The following is a 20,706-nucleotide window of genomic DNA, read 5'->3' as shown; positions in this document are numbered from 1 at the left end:
ATAAAAGTTTGGGGCCTCTTTTGTTTGGGGCTTCCATCTTGTTCCACCTGGTGGCAGGTGGGAGTCCTGTGGCGACAGTCTTCAATAAAGACCAAGCCTACTGGTTGCTCTTTTGCTCTGCTGTTCCTGGCTGGTGTCCTTGTTTTTTGTCCAAGGGAGCCCTCAGATTTCTCCGCTAACATATGGAACCAGAGCATTAGTCCATATAATTCAGCATTGCCTAAACTGGCTGGCGTCTCAGGCAGGGGACATTCCCAGCCGCATCAGAAATTGACCCTGGGACCTTCTGTATGCTAAGGCTCCCTCCCCGCTTATCCTTCACCTGAGATTCCTCCATCACAGGGAGGTGAGCTAGATGACCCCTGGGTTCCCATCCAACGTGACAATTCTATGGTTGCATGACAACCTAAACTCTCTTTGGAGCTGATCAGAAACAGAGCATCATCGGCTAGGTTTTGCTACCCCAAGGATGGAAAACCGACGAAATACCAACTAAAGAACAATGGCAAGAGAAAATGATGGCATATGCTGAGATGGCAAAGTTAACTGAAAGACTTGGAAACAAAGACAAGAGAGACTTTAAAGAAGACTGGGAACTATTCATGTTGTACTTACAGAAGCAATGTAAAGAAACGGACTCACTAGCAGGATTTGACTAAACACTTAACAATGAACAAAATGAATACAGAAATTATTGATATGATAAAATTACAATAATATACAATTTAAAGATTTTAAAATTAAGAGATAAAAAAGCAAGCAAGAGGAGCTAATATGTTAAAAAACAAGAAGAGGAAGTTGAGGGAAGTCATTGCAGGGGGGCAGGGAATATTTGGGAATTGTATCTTTTGTTTTTTGATGTGGTGTTATTATGATAAAAATGTAAAACTTGATAAAAATCATTTTTAAAAAAGAAAAAGAAACAGAGCATCACCAATTCCTCTTGAGCCACGGTGGGAAGGGGAGGATAACCAGTCCCTTTTAAAGAAAGGTGCATTTCAGGTGAGATGGCGTCTCTCGCTGGGCTATGGGGAAACCTGGGATCTGGTTCTCCGGCAAGAGGCGTGATGTTAGTGGTCAGTGAGGCGATGTCTCCTCGCTTGGAGTGGCAGCACGATTATATAAATCTCCAACTTCAGAAAGCTAGCTAGGCCTGCCTTCGTTGTCCTATGCTGGTGTTTCTGCTGATTAGCTAATTGCGTTTATAATTAAATTTCTGGCTCTCTGTTTTGTCTCTGACATATTCCCGGGAATATGTCAGGTTCTGCAACTTGTTTCCTGTTGTCATCTTCTGTGGTGAGCAATGGTCTCCCCCAGGAAATGACTTCAGGAGAGCGCTGCGGCCAGATCAGACCAAAGGGTGCCCCATTCCACTTCAGCCAGTGGCCGAGCCCACGTACCCAAAGAGAAGCCAAAAACTCTGTCATTTGGGCAAAGACTCCCTGGGAACACAGACCGTTGACCAGTGCCTTCATCTGGTTTTCATCTTACCACTGATTTTACTTATAATAACATCAGAAGAGCCTGCTGGCTAGTAGCCACCAACACCCCACTCCTCCTCCTTGGATTCAATCCTTTTTAAAAAGCCAACCACTTTGGCCACCATCCCTGCGTCCTGTGGCAGGGAGTTCCACAGTGTAACGATGCACAGCATCTGTCCTGAATCTTCCAACTGTCGGCTTCATGGGATGCTTCTGAGTTTTGGTGTTACGAGAGAGGGAGGAAAACTTTTCTCTCTCCACTTTCTCTGCGCTTTGCATAATTTTAGACACTTTTATAAACGTCCAATTCTAGGTTGCTGGCCATTACTGCCTCCTGAATTTTCAAACTATTATTATTAATAATCATTATTGTTAAATGTTTTAAATAGCTGGGTTTTTACTGATAATTTGTTTATTCTGTTAGTAAACAACTCTGAGGTGTTTGTTGAGTTTTCTTTTACAAGCAATTGGAATATAGATTTTGTGAACTGAAATAAAAAATATATATAGTACATAAATGTGCCGGCCAGGCGCATACATGGATATGTGGACCACATGTCTGGATCAGCACAGGAAGACCGCCCTGGAACTATTTTGACTCCCAAACTGACCAAATGTTTTCTCTGCAAGGAGGGAGGGGGTGAGTGAACCTTCCCATTGTCTCAGGAATTGGGTAATCACCATCTCAAAGGAATGGCCAGACTACCAGGAAAAGCAATCAGATAAGGCATCATCCAATAAACTGAGAGACAGGAAAAACAATTCAAATTTCTGTTGTACACCACCTTTTCTGTGATTTATATATGATGTATGGAGGGGTGGTCTTGAGCTCCAAGGCAGGGAATTTAAAAGGTCTATATAAGGGCAGGCACACCTTTGTTCTAGGTCTTCCTCCTTTCCTGTGTGTGAAGGGGGCACCTTGTTGCAACAGTTCAATAAAGATTAGGCTTGCTTTGCTTCTCGATATTCTCTGGTAGGCCTGTCATTTTTTCCTACTGATGGAGAACCTATAAAGGACTCTATAAGGGGTCTTGTGTCCCCCATAAGGGAATGAGGGCAGATTTTGTTGGTTACAGAACTAAGCAAATGGAATAACCTCCCTTTGTACTAATCAATCAAGCCAAACCATTTGCACCCACCCAAGCTAGCCTGCCTTGCAGGGGCTGGCCCTAGATGCCCCCATCCAACGCTATAATTCTGTGCATCTATAAGCCCTTCCAGACCACCTTCTCTGCCTGCCACCCTGCTGGGCGCAAAGCGACAAAGAGCCCCCGGCACAAGCCGATTCCCAGCTTGACATTCACTTTCTCCTCCTGCCTGCCACCACCCTCCCTCGCTCGCTGAGCCTGGCAAGAACCCCTTGATCTTTGGAAAGTTATTGGGCTCTTGCAAAACTCTCTCCCTTTTGGAAATCTGGTTCTGCTGAGCGAGGAGAGGCACTTCAAAGTGGCTCAAATTGTGTGCGTACCTTCCCTGCCCCTTTTTACCCCACGGACGTGGGAGTCAGATTGCCGTGTTTCAACTAGAAAAGGGGCCAGTTGCATCACTCCAGTTGCCAGTGCCCTGGCGATGAGGAAAAGTTAATTTCCCAGCGTTTCTGTCTTCCCGGCCTCAGTGCTGGTTGTCCTTTCCCTCCGTGTATTTTATTCCCAAATTGTGCTCTCCTCCACCCCTTGGCTCGCTCTGCTCCGAAAGCAACGGAGGGATTTCCTTCTCTGCCTTTTCTGGCAAGGATTTGCCCTGTGAGGCTGAGAGTGGAAACATGGGAGAAGGAGAAAGGGCAGGATAGGCAAGCAAGAGGCAACCGGAAAGCTCATAAAATTCTGCCAGGAATGGAGAGAGAGGTTTTCCTCCCTCTCTTGGAACTTGGGGGCATCCAAGAAAACGGAACGTTGGAAGATTTGGGACAGAGAAAAGGAAGCCCTTCTCCATGCAACACAGAGTTAAACGGTGGAACTCACTGCCACATGAGGCAGAGATGGCCACCAATCTGGCAGGAAGCTGGCCTCAGTGGGCCAGCAGGCTTCCCCCCTACGTTCTTAGCTGAAATATTGCTTGCTGTTTCTTCTACGATGCCCAATTTTGCTCGAAAAATTATTTTTCTTGCGTTTGTTGCAAAGAAATCTGGGCACCTCCTGCGAGACTGAAGAAGAACCGACTGATCAAGCCAGGCGGTGCCCTGCATTGGGCAGGTTTCCTGGAAGTGCCTCCTTCTGGAGGAAGTGACACGAGGTCTGGTGGAGGAAATCCCCCAGCTCAGGGGCAGAACACCTGCTTTGCATGCGGAAGGTTCAATCTCCAAGAGCGTCTCAGGGAGAGCTGGGAATGTTCCCAATCCAAGTTCCAGGCCTACAGATCTGCAACGATCCATCGCTCGCCACAAGAGCTTACCTTGAAATAAGGGAAGTGTTCCGTCATGAAATTGTAAATCTCGCTGACTGGGAGGCTGCCAGTTTTGCTGTTCTTGAGCGCCATAAATATGAGGATGCTGGTCAAAGAGAAAAACAAAACAAAACAAAACAAGAAAGGGATGTTAAAGCTTCCTTCAACCTTCAGTTTCTCTGCTTTTGCTTAACAGGGCCTAGCAACTTGGCACTCTGGCAGCTGTAGCCCTGCTTACTTCAAGACTGGATTACTGCAATGTGCCAGATTATAGGGAGAGTTTTGCATGCCAGCCTCACCATTTCCTTCATTTGGTGCAGGGATTTTATTTTCAGTATGAACAGGGCTCCGTTTTTGCACCTACACACACAGCAAAGGCTCCTGCTTCCAAAAAGGTCTGGACTGGGGCACCTGATCTCTCCACCACTTTTAATCAAGATGAGGAGGGCAGGAATAAGGAAAACTAGGACAGTCCAGGATCAGATCAGAAACCAGGACAGCTTCTGTAATTCTAGGACTGTCCCTGGAAGATCAGGACACTTGGAGGGTAAGGTTTAGCTTTGGGTTCGTCTTGCCCCCACAGACGCCCATCTGACCCCTTCAGGCAGTGGAACTGGCACTACTGCAGGGGCCACATGCCCCCTCCTGCATTCGTAAGAACTTGATCATTCAGTGTGGCAGCATCTACAACTGCGGATCTCCCTGCCTCTTGATATTAGGGCAGGCGCCTTCGCTGTTCACTTTTGCGAGCCTGTTAGAAACATTCTTTTTTAGACATGGCTGACTGATGCGACTTCTAATCTTAGTCTATTGTCATTTTAACTTTTCAAAGGTCTTAAACTGTAAACCGCTTTGCGGTGTATCTTTTTACAATCAAGCGGGGTGTACGTTTCACGAAATAAACGAGCAACCGCCTCGCATTGCTTGGGAATGACAAGGAATGAAAAAGAGTCTATGCTGTTTTGAGAAGCTCGGTCCACCATCTTGATGCACCCTGGCGTCCAACTGTCTCCAAATTTAAGCAAAAATCCTGCTCCTTGATCTCAGAAACCATCATGAAAAAACTGGTTGAAATCAGGACAGTTTTGAAAGGTTGTGGGCCGTCTTGATTGAAAATGGCACCCAATGGTGTCCAAACCTAGAAAAGAACTGGTTCCTTTCTCTCAGGAAAAGTCAGGCAACATGCAGCTCTGATTTCTTAAGAGGTGTCCAATCACATTGCGGACAGGCAAGCAACTTTCCAAAATATATAGCAGATCGACACAAAGTCTGGCAATAGAAGGATTGATTGGCAACAGACTCATCTTATTCTTATTTATTCAATCAATCATTTATATCACAGAATGTCTACATGGCTTGACTGTAGAAAAACAACAACCCTCAAAGCAATTATGAAAAGATAAAATAAGAAAATCAAGAAAATCTTACGGCCATACTTTCAAACATACAAAAAGTTAAAATACAGAGGCAGATTAAAATCACCTCAACTTTCTAGGCGTCTGGAAAGGTCTGTCTAAAGAGGAATGTATTTAGCAGGCGCTGAAAAGAGTGCAGTGAAGGCGCTTGCTTGACATCAATAGGCAGGGAGTTCCACAGGGCACATGCTGCCACACAAAAATATTGCGTCCTTACCAATGTGGAACAGGGATTATGTGGCACCTGGAACAGAGCCAGTTCAACTGAGCGCAGCAGGTCAAGAGGGTCAGGTGAACTTGTCCAACTTGTTAAAGGCTTTATGTCCTAATAGTAACACCTTGAACACGGCCCAGTAGCAGATCAGCAACTGGTGCAGATTTCTGAGGTGTGATACTCCCTGTCAGCAGCCGTGCTGCAGCATCCTGCTCTTATGTTGAGGCCCAGTATACCTGAAGGAGCGTCTCCACCCCAATCATCCATCCTGGACACTGAGGTCCAGCTCCGAGGGCCTCCTGGCAGTTCCTTCACTGTGAGAAGTGAGGTTACAGGGAACCAGGCAGAGGGCCTTCTCAGTAGTGGCACCCGCCCTGTGGAATGCCCTCCCACCAGATATCAAGGAAATAAACAACTACCTGACTTTTAGAAGACATCTGAAGGCAGCCCTGTTTAGGGAAGTTTTTAATGTTTGATGTTTTATCGTGGTTTTAATATTGGGAGCTGCCCAGAGTGGCTGGGGAAACCCAGCCAGATGGGCAGGGTATAAATAATACATTTATTAATTATTATTATTATTATTAATACTGGAACTCGTTGGAGGCTGGACATTTGGAGGTTCAGGACAGACCAGGTCCTTCTTGGCACAGCTTGCAGTTGAACAATGAGGACTCTTGTGCTCTACTCCTGCTTGTGGGGTTTCCTACATGCATCTGGTTAGTCAGTGGCTGGTTCTGATGTTCTTCTGGCGTCCTCATGGAACCCCCAGGTGCAGAGGCAGTCTATCCAGATCCCTCTCTTCTGCGGGGCATTTGTGAGAACAGGGTGCCGGACTCAATGGGCCTCCGGGAAGGCTATTGGCTAGGATCATGACAGAGTCTCCAGGCACAGGGGCAGCCTACCTCCAATTGCCAACTTCAAGACGGGACGAGGCTCTTGCACTCAGGGGTCCTGCTTGTGGGCTTCTGGTGGCCACTGTGTGAACAGGATGCTGGCCTGGTTAGCCCCCTTTGGTAGCCAGCCCTCTTCTCGTGGAACCTCCAGGTCCAGAGGCAGTCTATCTTGAGTCCTAGGTTCTTGGGGGTATTTGGCCACCGTGAGGACAGGATGGGTGGCCTTTGTCCTGGTCTGGCAGGCTCTTCTGATGTCCTTTTAGACATCATTCCAAAAATCGAAGAGAAAAATCTGAATTTCTCTTTTTTCACCAGCCATTATCTACTGATGCTTTCCATTATGTTTTTATGGATCGTTTTATTGATCTTGCTATTCTGTCTGTTTTAAGATGCCTTGGGGGATCTTACGAAAGAGCAGGTTCTAAGCATCCCAATGAGGAAATAAAAGGAAGGTGCAAAGGCTTACCTATAGGAGTAGATGGGCTTGGGGAACAGGGGCTGGTGATGCTCTTGGCTGCTCTGTGGGGCGATTCGCTGGTAGGGGTACTGCGAGCTGGAGATGTAGGAGAACGGGTAGCTGTTCCCTGCAGGATACTAGGGACACAAGGAGACGAGAGATGTACCTTCATTGTATAAAAGGCTAGAGTGCAAAAAACCAAAACAAACTCCAAGAGATTTACAGAAAGGATAACACAACAAACCCATCAGTTAAAAAAAAACACAACACAGGTAAACTACTATTTAAAACATTCATAGAATTGTAGTGTTGGAAGTCTGACCCGCTGCGATGCAGGGATTACAGCTACGGAATCCCTGACTGAAAATAATTAAAATCAAAATTGCTGCATGAACCTCCATCAACGGAAGTAAAGTCACAAAGAGATTATGAAGCCGGCCAGCTGAGGCCCTGGTCTGCAGCCACCATGGCTAGTAGTCTTTGCTAGCCCTCTCCTTCTCCACGAACTTGTCTTTTAAAGCCATCTAGCTTGGTGGCCCTCGCTGCCTCCATGTGGGAGGGAGTTCCACAGTCCATCCATGTGCTCACTCCTTGTACTCTGTAAAAGAACACCGAGGGTTCTGCGTGTCATTATCCATTATTAGTGTTCCTGAAGGAGGGGCATTCCTGTTGCTTTTACACATATCTAAGGGAACAAGGAGAGACCTTCTCAAGGCCCAGGGAGCCCAGGCTGCTGGAGGGGAGGGAGGCAGCCCCAGGAACCGAGCCCAGAAAGCTCTTGGGCAGCCAGGGAAGATGCTGTCTTGTGTTGTGGGCGATATTCTACTCTCTGCAGCCCGTCCTGGGGAGATTTACCTGCGGAAGCTGCAAAGCCCTACAGAGGAATATTAATGGCAAGGAGATGGTGTGCCCTTTAAATGTTGCTGTACTAGCTCCAGGCGGCCAGCATGCCCAATGGTTAGGGATGATCAAGGGAATGGAGGGACTCTCCGATGTGGAAAGTTTGGGGCATTTTAAGCAAGCGAGGTGACATGACAGGAGTTTATAAAGTTCTGCAGGGCAAGGAGAAAGCAGACAGAGGTGTTTTTTTCTCCCACTCATAACATTGGAACGCTGATGAAGCTGAAGGTTAGGAGATGAAGAGCAGATGAAAGAAAGTCCTTCGTCATGCAGCATGGAGTTAACTTGTGGAACTCCCTCCCACAGCAGACAGTGAGAGCCGCCAACTTGGAAGGCTTCCAAAGGAGACCGGACAAATTCTGGGAGGAGGAGGAGATCATGTGGCTGGACGCAGTGAGATCAGGATGCTGGACTAAACGGGCAACGTGTAAGATCAGCTTATGATCTTACGATGGGAGCTGGAGGAAGAAACGGAGGGCCACAAGTTCACCCCTCTGACGTGCGCATTCTGCATCTGGGAAGGTGTCCAAATCGTTTTTGAGCCCCTTCCTTAATAGCTCAACTGCGATGCTGAGAAGGTTGTGTGAGCCCCCGACATGGGAGCTGCAGTTTCCTCCTTGCAGGGCTGCTATTCCCAACACCATCAACAAACTTCAATTCCCAGAATTCTTCTTTTTAAATGTCTGGCATGTATGCTACCAAAGACATGGTCATTGGTTGCAAGGTCCCAGTCATGGGACGGCAAAGCCTTGCCTAGTTATTGCTATCAATTTGGGGCTCCAAGGAACCTAAACGGCTGTTGCTGGACTAGATGGGTCACTTTTGGCTTGATCCAGCAAGAATCAGGTCCAACTCGTGGGTTTCCTGCTCTTAATCTTGGGGCTGTGGGCTCAAGCTCCATGTTGGGGAAAAGATCCCTTCATTGACGTGGGGTAGACTGCATGATGCTCATGGCCCCTTCCAAATCGATGATTCTATTATTCGATCGGGGCATCTGGTCAGCCACTGTGAGAAGAGGGTGCTGGACTAGGTGGGCCCCCTTTGGCCTGACCCAACAGAGGGCTCTCGTGGAACCTCCAGGCCTAGTGGCAGTCTATCTCGATTCCTAGGCTATGTGGCCATGGTGAGAACAGGAGGCTGGGCCAGAAGGGCCACTGGTCTGATCAAGTGGAGCTTTTCCGGTGCGCTTGGGGGTCAGACCCTGCGCCAGGGCTTTTCTTGGCATCTTGGGCCACGTCCTGCCCTCCAGCGAGGCTCCAGGGGTCACCTGCCCCACCCTGCTCACCTGCGGTTCTGGGGCCAGGTGAGGAAGTTCTTTGCTCTGCAATTCCGATTTTATTGGTTTCAGTCTCTCCTTCAGAAGTTGGGGAAGGAGCTGGCGGAGGTGTCCTCATTACGGGCTGTTTTGAAAGGCCATTTCTGTTTTATGAGTTTCAAGGCAGTCGGTGTCAGGTGTGTTATTTCGTTTTTTATAGGCAAATGAAGGACAGCAGAATGGTCCAACCGCCTTTCGGGAGTTTTACGATGGCAAGGCTGGCACCACCGTCCTCGTAAGGCGGATGGGCAGGTGACTCCAGGCCAGCCAGGAGATGGTTTCTGACTGAGTCAGCCTTGACCCAGCAAAACACGAGGCAAATCCGTTCTGCTGGTCAGGGCCGAAACGAATGAGGACGCTGGCCTCCCTGGATGACAGAGGGGTTGGTCAGGCAGTCAGAGGCCAGGATGCTCTGCGGAAGGAATCCGATGATGGCAACCTGGAAGTGGCTTGTTCTGCTGGATCGGGCCCCTGTCCTGCCTGGTCCAGCATCCTGTTCTCACAGTGGCCGACCAGATGCCTTTTTGGGGAAGCCCACTAGTGGGAGCTGAGTGCGAAAGCAACTCTCGTCTCCTGCACTTTCAAGCAACTCATATTCGGGGAGCATTGCTGCCTTGGACCGTGGGAATAGAGCAGATTCATTGTGACTGGTAGGCCTCTGTGGCCCATCCAGTCCAGATCTCCCAATGGGAAACGGGCAAGCAGGATTCGAACACAAGAGCAACTCTCCCCCTCCTGCGGTCTCCAGCAGCTGGTATTCAGAAGCATTTCCTGCCTCCGACCATGGAAGCAGTGCAAAGCCCTCAATAGCTCCCTCCTCCATGAAATGTGTGCAATCCTCTTTCAAAAGGGGTTAGTGATTGTCAGCGTCTCCTGCAGGAAGGAGTTCCACAGTTCAGCTGCTGCACACTGCAATCTGCGGGTGGGGGTCGCCCCATCCTGCCTTACCTGGTGGAAAGGATGAGAGGGGCAATACATCTGGGGGGCCTGAGGTTGGTAGCAGTAGGGGCTGGTCTGTTCCTCCAATGGTGGGGTCTTCAGCTTCACCTCTGTTTCCTAGTGGATGAGAGAAGAACGTCATGGTGCCATGTTAAAGAAAACCCAAACCCCAAAACCTCAGGTGTGGGAAGCCTGTGTTCAGTGTTGGTACTACTCAAAGTGAGAGCTGGACCATAAAGAAGGCTCATCGCCGAAGAATGGATGCTTTTGAATTCTGGTGCTGGAGGAGACTCTTGAGAGTCCCATGGAGTGCAAGAAGATCAAACCTCTCCATTCTGAAGGAAATCAGACCTGGGTGCTCACTGGAAGGACAGATCCTGAAGCTGAGGCTCCAATACTTTGGCCACCTCATGAGAAGAGAAGACTCCCTGGAAAAGACCCTGATGTTGGGAAAGATGGAGGGCACAAGGAGAAGGGGATGACAGAGGACGGGATGGTGGGACAGTGTTCTCGAAGCTACCAGCCTCAGTTTGACCAAACTGCGGGAGGCAGTGGAAAACAGGAGTGCCTGGCGTGCTCTGGTCCAGGGGGTCACAAAGAGGCAGACACGACTAAACGACTAAACAACAACAACTACTCGGAGTAGAGCCACAACGAAATGAATCTCCATGGGTAGCTTAGATCCATTCGTTCCATGGGGTCTACCCTGAGGAGGACCAGCGATTGAGCTCATGGACATGAAGGTGAGTGTTGGAAGATTCAGAGCCGATAAAAGACAGGACTTTTTCATGAACCCCATAAATAAACAGCGGAACTCACTCCAGCAGGAGGCCAACTGGGATGACTTTAAAAGTTCAAGCAAATTCATGGAAGAAGAGAGGGCTATCAATGGCTTTGGGGCTTTGAAATTCTGAATCGTGTCGTGCAAAATAAAAATTGCAAGCCTAATGCATATATTAGGGGAAAGTGGCTGCCAAATGTTTATGTGAGTTAAAATAAAGCTCAAAGATGTGTTCTGTTAGTGGAAACGGCTTGCTGGGAAATGTGTTTATGTAGAAAAGTGTCTATTGGGAGAAAAAGGCACAGAAATTGTTATGTACTGAGTTGAATAGGATCCAAACTGCAGCAGTCTGATTGGTCCTAGAACAATAGGCTCCAAAAGGCAGCAGTCTGATTGGTCCTAGAACAATAGGATTCAGAATGCAGCAGTCTGATTGGTCCTAGAACAATGCAGCAGTATGATTGGTTAGCAGGAACCACCCAATCATGCTCCAGATAGAAGTGAATCCACAACCTGATTGGCCTACAGTAGAATCCTGGAATTAGCCAATCATGTGCAGCCCATTGTGTAAATAATGTATATAAAGCAGATACTTTGAGGGGACATTCATTCATTCCTCCTCACCACTATGAGCTGAATAAAGAGCATGAAATCACTTTGCGACTCTGAGTATATTTCACTGGCGACGAAGGTGGGATCCCGCTGAGCTGACTGCCACACACAGCACCGCAGCACCGCCACCTGCCGCACCGCTGCCTCGCACCGTGTATCCAGGCTTCAGCTCCGGGACACAAGGAACTCAGAATGGCAACTGACAGCAGCTTCTCGCCATTCAACCCAGCATCTGGAGACTGGGAAGCGTACGCCTCCCGTTTCACCTTCCTCCTAGAAGCCAAAGGGGTCACCGATGAAGAAGACGCCAAGAAGAGGGCAATATTCTTCAGCGTCTGCGGAGAGGAGACATTTGAAATCGCCCGGGCTCTCCTTGCGCCTGAAGACGTCGCTACTGTTCCATACAAAACAATAATGGAACAGCTGAAGGGGCACTTTTCGCCACAGCCCTCAGTGGTGGCTCGTCGAAATGCCTTCTACGCAAAGCGGCAAGCCCCTGGGGAAACCATAACTGGGTTTGTGACCTCTCTCCGCCAAGCTGCCCGGTTCTGCAACTTCTCAGAGCTGGAGAACATGCTTCGTGACCGCCTCGTCGGTGGCCTGAAGGATGAGAAGCTGCAACGACGCCTCTACGCTAAGAAGAACCTAACGTTCCAGGTCGCTCTGGAGGAGGCCCTGGCAACGGAAGCTGCTGAGAGGTCGACGCAAGAGGCACGGCTGAGCCAGCCGTCCCAACCGAGGGTCCACCATGAAGACCTCACCAACGACTCGGGATCCGACAGGGAGGAGGTGCACCGAGTACAGCAGCGCACTCAAACAGCCCTACACGAGACACACCCAGGGGTAGTAAGAATGAAGGCCCTTGCCAGGAGTTATGTGTGGTGGCCGGGGATCGACGGAGAGATAGAGGCCTGGGTCAAACACTGCCAGGCCTGCCAGGAATCCCGCCCAGATCCCCCAAGGGCCCCAGTCCAGTCCTGGGAGTCCGCCCGAGCACCATGGTCACGCCTGCATGTAGACTTCGCTGGCCCCTTTCAGGGAAAAACATTCTTCATAGTGGTGGACTCCTACACCAAATGGCTGGAAGTCGCACTGGTACCGTCCACTTCTACGTCCGCAGCCATCCGGGTACTACGCAGGCTGTTTGCAACCCACGGGCTCCCTGACACTCTCGTCTCAGACAACGGGACTGCATTTACATCAGGAGAATTTCAAACCTTCACAGTGCAGAACGCCATCCGCCACATCCGTTCGGCGCCATTCCACCCTGCCACCAATGGCCAAGCAGAACGCATGGTGCGGACCACCAAGGACACCCTTCGCTGCATGACGCAAGGGGATTGGGAGTACCGCCTTGCCACATTCCTTCTAGCACAGCACAGCACCCCCAGCTCAACGACTGGCCGGAGCCCCGCTGAACTACTAATGGGTCGGCGCCTTGCAATCAGATTGGACCGCCTTCACCCCGATAGAGCTCAGGATGAGGTAGTGGTGGGGGAAGGCAGGAACCCCCGGACCTTCGAGGCCCAGGACCCAGTGTACGCAAAGAATTTTGGGGCAGGCCCTGCATGGGTACCTGCCACAGTCACCAGGGTCACGGGCCCCGTGTCGTACGAGGTGCTAACAGATGGGGGGCAATGCTGGCGCCGCCACTGCGACCAGATACGGCGACGATTCCCGGGAGAAAACCAGGAGGAGGAGGACAGGTCAGAGGAGTCCCAAGGGAACAGTGGGGCAGTGAGGCCCATAGAGCAGCAGGGGCAAGCAGGAGAGGCAGAATCAGTAAATACAGAGAGGACCCGCGAGGCCGAAAGGACACCGGAACCAGAACCACGACTGAGCGAGCCGGTTGCGCCAGACCAAACAGCCCCATCCTTGGAACACGAGCCAGAACCTGAACCCCGGACCAGGGAACACCCCAGGCCGCAACGCACACGTAGGCCACCGGCGTACCTTGAGGACTATGAATGCGACCTTCCGGGCAGGACTGGAACTTAGAGGGGAGGGGTGTTATGTACTGAGTTGAATAGGATCCAAACTGCAGCAGTCTGATTGGTCCTAGAACAATAGGCTCCAAAAGGCAGCAGTCTGATTGGTCCTAGAACAATAGGATTCAGAATGCAGCAGTCTGATTGGTCCTAGAACAATGCAGCAGTATGATTGGTTAGCAGGAACCACCCAATCATGCTCCAGATAGAAGTGAATCCACAACCTGATTGGCCTACAGTAGAATCCTGGAATTAGCCAATCATGTGCAGCCCATTGTGTAAATAATGTATATAAAGCAGATACTTTGAGGGGACATTCATTCATTCCTCCTCACCACTATGAGCTGAATAAAAAGCATGAAATCACTTTGCGACTCTGAGTATATTTCAGAAATGTAGGGGGTTTTTTTAGTATTTAAAAAATTGCTGATGAAGAAATGAAGCAAATTGGGCTGAAAGATGGAAAACTGAAAAACTGAAACGTCCAGATTCTTCCACCCTGATGTTATGAGTTTGGGGGAAGTAGACTGTATGCAAAGACCCTTCTAATCCCTGCATCCAGCAAGTGTTAAACTCCAATGAAGGCTCCTAATTATTGGAATAGCCAGACTAAACTCCTGGTGATGTGCAAAAGGATGGGCAGTAATGTGACCTAGAAGTAAAACAGCAACCGGGGGAAAGAGCCACAGCAACGTTTGAGAGCCGTCTTTGATTTCTGTTTGACTGCTGCTATGGGAGCAGCAAGACCATTTTGGGGTGTAATAACAACAACAACAACAATAATTATATTTATACCCCACCCAACTGGCTGGGTTTCCCCAGCCACTCTGGGCAGCTTCCAACAAAATATTAAAATAGAATAGTCCGTCAAACATTAAAAGCTTCCCTAAATTGCTGGAAACTCCTCCAGGTTGTACATATGTGTAAACAAGCCATATTATTAATTATTATTATTATTATTAATAATAATTGAATTTATATGCCGCCCGATACAAGGAGGTCTTAGGGCAGTTCACAGAATAAAATCAAAATATAAAACCACAAAATACATAATCAAAATAAAGACAACAACCCAATAATTCTCCCTCCCCCAAAAGAAACAACAACCACATTTTAAAAGGGCATAGGATGTCAACCAAATCAACCAAAGGCCTGGTTAAAAAGGAACGTTTTTGCCTGGCGCTTGAAGGTGTATAATGAAGGCGCCAAGTGAACTTCCCTGGGGAGAAGCCTTCCCGGAACCTTTTGAGGTGGCGGCACATGAAGAAGGGCCTCAGAAGATGATCTCAGGGTCCGGGTAGGTTCATCTGGAAAGAGGCGGTCCTTGAGATACTGTGACCCTGAGCCCTTTAAGGCTTTATAGGTCAAAACCAGCACTTTGAACTGAGCCTGGAAACTAATTGGTAGCCAGTGCGGTCAGACTAGGATCACCAATGTAATGTGCTCAAACCGCCTTGTTCCGGTGAGCAACCTGGCCATCGAATTCTGCACCAGCTAAAGTTCCCAAATCGTCTTCAGAGACATATATCATAAAGACACCACAGTCTCCGCTCTGCTTCATTTCCAAAAGGAAACACAAATGGTGGGACCCCAGAATCTCGCACTGGTCAGAAACTGGGGTGCCATTCAACAATAACAGGATCAGAAGCAGGTAGCAGCGGGATGAGGCCAGAGGGGGACCCTCTAGTCCAGACTTCCTTGAACTCAGCCCTCTAGATGTTTTGAGACTACAGTTCCCATCATCCCTGACCACTGGGTCCTGCTAGCTTGGGATCATGGGAGTTGTAGGCCAAAAACACCTGGAGGGCTGAGTTTGAGGAAGCCTGTGTCTAGTCTAACCTCCTGTCCTCATCTGGGGCCACCCAGATGCCCCCAAACGAAGACCACAAGCAGGACACAAGAGCCCCCTTCCTTCGCTCGGTTCCCAGAAACTGGAATTCAGAGGCATTTCCTTCCACCAGTTGTGGAGGCAGAGTGCGGCCATCCCCGCTAAACCTCTTTTAAAGCCATCCAAGATGGTGGCTGTCAACACCGCCTGGTTTGGGAAAGAAATGACAATTGGGTTTTCTGCACATTAACATTTGTTCCCATCTAGCAGGTTTTCCAAAGGCAAAACTGCTTGGATGCATACCCAGAAAAGCACTGGACACTATATATATATATATCTCCAATGAAAAAAGTCGGAACTGGAGTTTAAAAATTAACATGGAAAAGTTTTAAAGGTGCAAGGAGATACGATAATAATATATCAAGGGTGGGATAACAAATAAATTGAATAATGCAACAATAACAAAAATAATAGTAGGTAAAGAAGTTGGCAGACGTGTGGAGGGAAGTACTGGGCTGCAGGGAGGGAGGTGAATGGATTAACGGAAATTGTTAAAGATTGGTATAGCGTTTAAGAGATTTAAATTTTCATTAAGATTCTATAAGGAAAGCAGAAAGCAGCAAGAAATATCAAGTAAAGGTATCAGAGAGGAGCTCAGTGTAAATGAAAACATGAGATTTATGGTTTTGTTACATACGATTTTATTTTGGAGTTGTCTGCTTATTTTGGAGTTGTTTGTTGTGAAGAATGTATATAAAGAAGGTATATAAAGAAGGTACAGGGTTATAAAGACTAGGACTAGCCGCCTGAGAAACAGTTTCTACCCAAATGTAATTCTGGTTTTAAACGCAGTATAAGGAGTCTCTATAGGAGTATACTGTATTTTAAAAAGCGGTTTCAGAGTTTTTAGGGTGTTTTGAATGTCTTATGTAGATTTTTCAATTTCATTGTTCTGTATGGGACAATGACAATAAACAGATCATATCGTGTGTGAATAATTTTTTTTAAAATGGGGGGGTGTCTCTAAGAAACACCTTTCGCACTGATACTGCTGCAGTTGCAGCCGGAATGTACTGTACAGAGAAGGCTTGGCAGCTGGCGACTCCTTTGCAATCCTGTGCAACTCCAGAATGCGTCTTGCCAGCCAGGAGACCTTGTGACTGTTACACCTCTAATTAAAGCAGCAAGTGATTTTAAAATGTCTTAATTGATGGGTATAACGCATCTCTTTTCCTCTCTTTTCTTTGGCCAGTCTGTAGAGCCTAAGACCGAAAGTTAAACAGAGAGAGGAGTGTGTGGATGTGCCGCTTTCGGGGGTGGTCTCCTTGAAACAGCTTTGGGTGCCCAAGAAGGCCAGAAGAGCAGCCTGCAGGATCAGGCCAGCGGCAACCTGCCTTCAGGATTCAAACCCTTTCCTTTCCATAGGCTTCCAGAAACTGGTATTCAGAAGCCTTGCTGCTTCTCCATGAATTCGCCTAAGCCTCTTTCAAAGCCATCCAAGTTGGTGGCCATCACTGTCTCCCGCAGCAGCAGGGAGTTCCGCAGTTTAACTCTGAGTGAAGAAAGACTTCTCTTTCGTCTCACCAGGACATCCCAGCATTCCGCTTCATGGGATGTCCAGGAATTCTAGTGTTATGAGAGAGGGAGGAAAACTTCTCTCTGTCTACTCTCTCCAGGCCAAGTTTATCATTTTACAAACTTAAACCATGTCGCCTCTTAATCACTACTTCTCTAAACTGAAAAGTAGGGGAGTCACTTCCTCCCCTCAACCATTTGGCCCTTTTCTGACCCTTTCCAGCTCTACAATATACTTTCGAGGGGAGGCAGCCAGGGCACAAATCCGATCGCACCAGAGATTTGTATTATGATATTGGCAGTTTTCTTTCCAACGTCTTTCCTAATGATCCTTAGCACGGCGTTTGCATTTTTCACGGCTGCCGCACACAGCACTGACATCTCCACTGAGCTGTGCACTTTCTTCACGGCCTGCATGGTTTTCTATACCTCTGCCATGCGCTGAAACTCTCAGACGCTTCGACTTCACCCCCAAAGGCACACTCCTCCATTGTCTGCCGAGACAGACGGAGGCCAGCTATCATCTTGCGTCATCCTTGACTCTTAAAAAGCCTTAAATGCTGCAACCCTTTCCCCATCCCGTTGATCATTTTGGTGGATGTAATAACTGTAGAATTTTTGAAGCAGAAGGGACCCTGAGGGTCATCCAGTCCAACCCGCTGCAATGCAGGAATCACAGCTGAAGAATCCCTGGCAGGTGGCCACCCAACCTCTGCTTAAAAACCTCCAAGGAAGGAGAGTCCACCGCCTTCTGAGGTCATGGAAGCATAGAACCGTAGAGTGGGGACCCCTGAGCATAACCTAATTCAAACCCACCTCCTAAGGAATGCCGCCATTTAATTAGAACGAGCCCAACTCACCATAGCCTGGGGGTGATGTTCCTGCCCGGGGTTGGCATACTGCAGGCCGTTGCACCAGGCCGGCTCGGAGGAGAGGCTGGGAAGGTGTGCCAGATACATCTCCGCCTCCCTGGTCATGGTGGACCCACACATCTCCTCAAAGCCCTCCATGCTGGCTGCCTTGAACAGGTGTCCATCCATGGCCAGGGCCTGCTGAGCTTCTGGGAAGGTCTCCTCCTGGAACTGCCGCTTGTAAGGGTGGAAAGGGTTGTTGCGGAGGGAGTTCTTGAACCGGCCGCAGGTGCCGGCCGCGCTCTCCTCGTAGCTGTAGCGCCTGAACTTCTCGGCACCGCCAGAAGGGACCTTGAAGGCTTCCTGCTCAGCCGGGGCACCTTGGCCGGCGGAGAACCTCCCGTAGATGTGTTCGGGGGGCGGGGAGGAGGTGCTGGAGCTCGGGGAGGACTCCGAGTGTCTCCTCTCGGTCCGGGCCTCGCCATCATACGATGGGCAGCAGAAGCCCGGGGTCTCCTGAAAGCAGAGGCATAGCAAGGTCAGGTGGTACCCAGTGTGAATTTTTTTTGCAATTTTTGGGAACATTGGAGCAGTGAAATCATCACCGAGTTGTTGAGCTTTTTAAAGCGAGGGTTGGCGCGAAACAGATACAGTGGTATCTCGGGTTACAGATGCTTCAGGTTACAGACTCCGCTAACCCAGAAATAGTACCTTGGGTTAATAACTTTGCTTCAGGATGAGAATAGAAATTGTGCTCTGGCAGCACAGCAGGAGGCCTCATTAGCTAAAGTGGTGCTTCAGGTTAAGAACAGTTTCAGGTTAAGAACGGACCTCCGGAACGAATTACTGTATTTTTTGCTTTATAAGACTCACTTTCTCCCTCCTAAAAAGTAAGGGGAAATGTGTGTGTGTCTTATGGAGTGAATGCAGGCTGCGCAACTATCCCAGAAGCCAGAACAGCAAGAGGGATTGCTGTTTTCACTGCGCAGCGATCCCTTTTGCTGTTCTGGCTTCTGAGATTCAGAATAATTTTTTTCTTGCTTTCCTTCTCCAAAAACTAGATGCATCTTGTGGTCTGGTGCGTCTTATAGAGCGAAAAATACAGTAAGTTCTTAACCCGAGGTACCACTGTACACCCACAGATCGTGCAAATCCGACTGGCGATCACATGGAACCGTATGAGCGCTGCCAGATGGGGGTGCAAGCATCGCCCGCCGGGGTTGCCAGCGCCGGCCACTGATCACGAAAATCTGACTGCTGATCGCATAAAACCGCCCACCGGGGATGCGAGCGCCGGCCACTTGGGGGTGCAAACACCGCCGGCCGGGGGTGCCAGGCTGATCACTGGCCGTATTTGCATGATTAGCAGACGGATTTTCCCAATGACAATCGTGCCAATCGCAAAAATCCTCCTGCTGGGGGTGCAAGCGCCGCCATGACGATCCACCCAGAGGGATTTTGTCACCCCTCCCAGGCATGACACCTCAGACGAACCGCACCCCCCTTGCGACGCCCCTGCCTGAAAGCCACCAAACACCTTTGAGGAGGGTTAGGTCACTGTGAGAGCAGATGCCTGGCAGGTAGAAGGTCCCAGGTTCTTTCCCCAACGGCATCACAAGGTAGGGAGTCCCGGCCTACTCAGGCAATAACTCCTCATCCAGTCTATCCCCCCCCCCCAAAAAACCCCAAACCCATCTGGGCACTATTCCCAACCATCCCTACAAGATAAGTATGTCAAACTCTATGGTGAGCACACCATAAACTCCACAGGCAAAACACCCCCTAGACCTAGGGGAGATTTCTGACTTGGGCAGGTGAGCCTTGGGGTCCCTTCCATTTTATCCTCACAACAACCAAGGTGAGCTTCATGGCTGAGTGGGGGATTTGAACCCTGGTCTCTCCTGGTGTCTGACACTCTAACCACTAGGCAACGCTGGCTCATTACGTGATGTCAACAGACTCCAGCTCCCATCAGCCACCGTGGCCCCAATGGTCAGGCGGGCTGGGAGCTGATGTCCAGCAGGAACCCCTCTTCTGGATTGACACTGGTCAAGCGGGGAAGAAAGCGCATGGCCATTCTCATCTGCGTTGCAGGGGGCTGGACTAAATGGCCTCCAGGGGTCCCTTCTAGGATTCTCACCTGTTGGATGGGGGACCCCGAATTGTCATGGGTCTGCATCCGGTCACCGCGTGGGTTGCTGTCCAGAGAATCCGAAGGCGAAAAGGTAATGCTAGATTGGTCTTGGAGCAGTGAAACCATCACCGACGCCAGCCAAGAATCCTGTTTCAACAGAGAAAAACAGCCAGGCGGGGAAATAAATACATGACCTCAGATGAATTGAAGACTTTCTGAGCTTCACAACAGGATGCACTTCAGTGCCTCTGATCCCAAGGAAAGGAGCTGGGCTTCCATCTCCCTGAAATCAAGAGGAATGCTGTCCCCGGTCCTGTTGGTTTTGACGGGGCAAGGGGGTGCATTTTCGCTCAGTTGTTCCTCTGCCAGGTGGTGGGTTCAGGAGGTAAGAAGAGGCTGCTGGATCAGGCCCATGGCCCATCTAGTCCAGCATCCTGTTCTCACAGTAGTCAAATGCCCATCAGTACCTAGGACTCAGGGTAGACTGCCTCTGGGAATGGAGGTTCCATAAGTGCACCAGGAGAGCCTTTCTGGGTCAGGCCACTTGCCCACCTCACAGGGGGGCAGCCCCATGCCCAAAAGGGAAGTCCCCTAGCAGACCCAAGCACAAGCAACTGGGATACAGAAGCATCACTGGCTCCAGCTGGGGAGGCAGAGCTGAGCCATCATGCCTAGTAGCCATCAATACTCATCTCCTCCTCCATGAATTTGTCCAATTCCCTTTTAAAGCCACCCAGGTTGGCGGCTATCATTGCCTCCTGTGGCAGGGAGTTCCACAGTCCAACTCTTCTCTGCACGAAGGAGGTCTTTCTTTCCCCGGTCCTGAATCTTCAGGGGATGACCCTGCCTTGTAACTTTGTGAGAGCGGAATAAAAGGATTTTCCTATCCACTTTCCATCAAAGCGCCATACAAGAGCATATAAATAGACCAAAAGCCCACC

The 20,706-nt window shown here is 49.3% G+C and overlaps 1 protein-coding gene across 4 annotated transcripts in view; it reads right to left on the bottom strand.

Annotated features, from left to right (window-relative positions):
• The window catches only part of FOXN1 (forkhead box N1), a gene marked incomplete at its 5' end in the record, with an annotated part of 53,940 nt that overhangs the window by 7,933 nt on the left and 25,301 nt on the right, over window positions 1-20,706 (bottom strand). For all 4 annotated transcript variants that reach the window (XM_081843736.1, XM_081843737.1, XM_081843734.1 and 1 more), the window contains 5 exons: window positions 3,873-3,969; window positions 6,852-6,979; window positions 10,006-10,113; window positions 17,641-18,147; window positions 19,772-19,912. In XM_081843736.1, coding sequence (XP_081699862.1) covers window positions 3,873-3,969; window positions 6,852-6,979; window positions 10,006-10,113; window positions 17,641-18,147; window positions 19,772-19,891 — 960 coding nt within the window. The remainder of the gene's footprint in view (window positions 1-3,872; window positions 3,970-6,851; window positions 6,980-10,005; window positions 10,114-17,640; window positions 18,148-19,771; window positions 19,913-20,706) is intronic.

Source organism: Podarcis erhardii, assembly GCF_964252035.2.
Source record: "Podarcis erhardii genome assembly, chromosome: 16".
NCBI classification, from domain to species: Eukaryota; Metazoa; Chordata; class Lepidosauria; order Squamata; family Lacertidae; genus Podarcis; species Podarcis erhardii.
The sequence above is the reverse complement of the archived record's forward strand: the minus strand, read 5'-3'. Positions and strand labels throughout refer to the sequence as shown.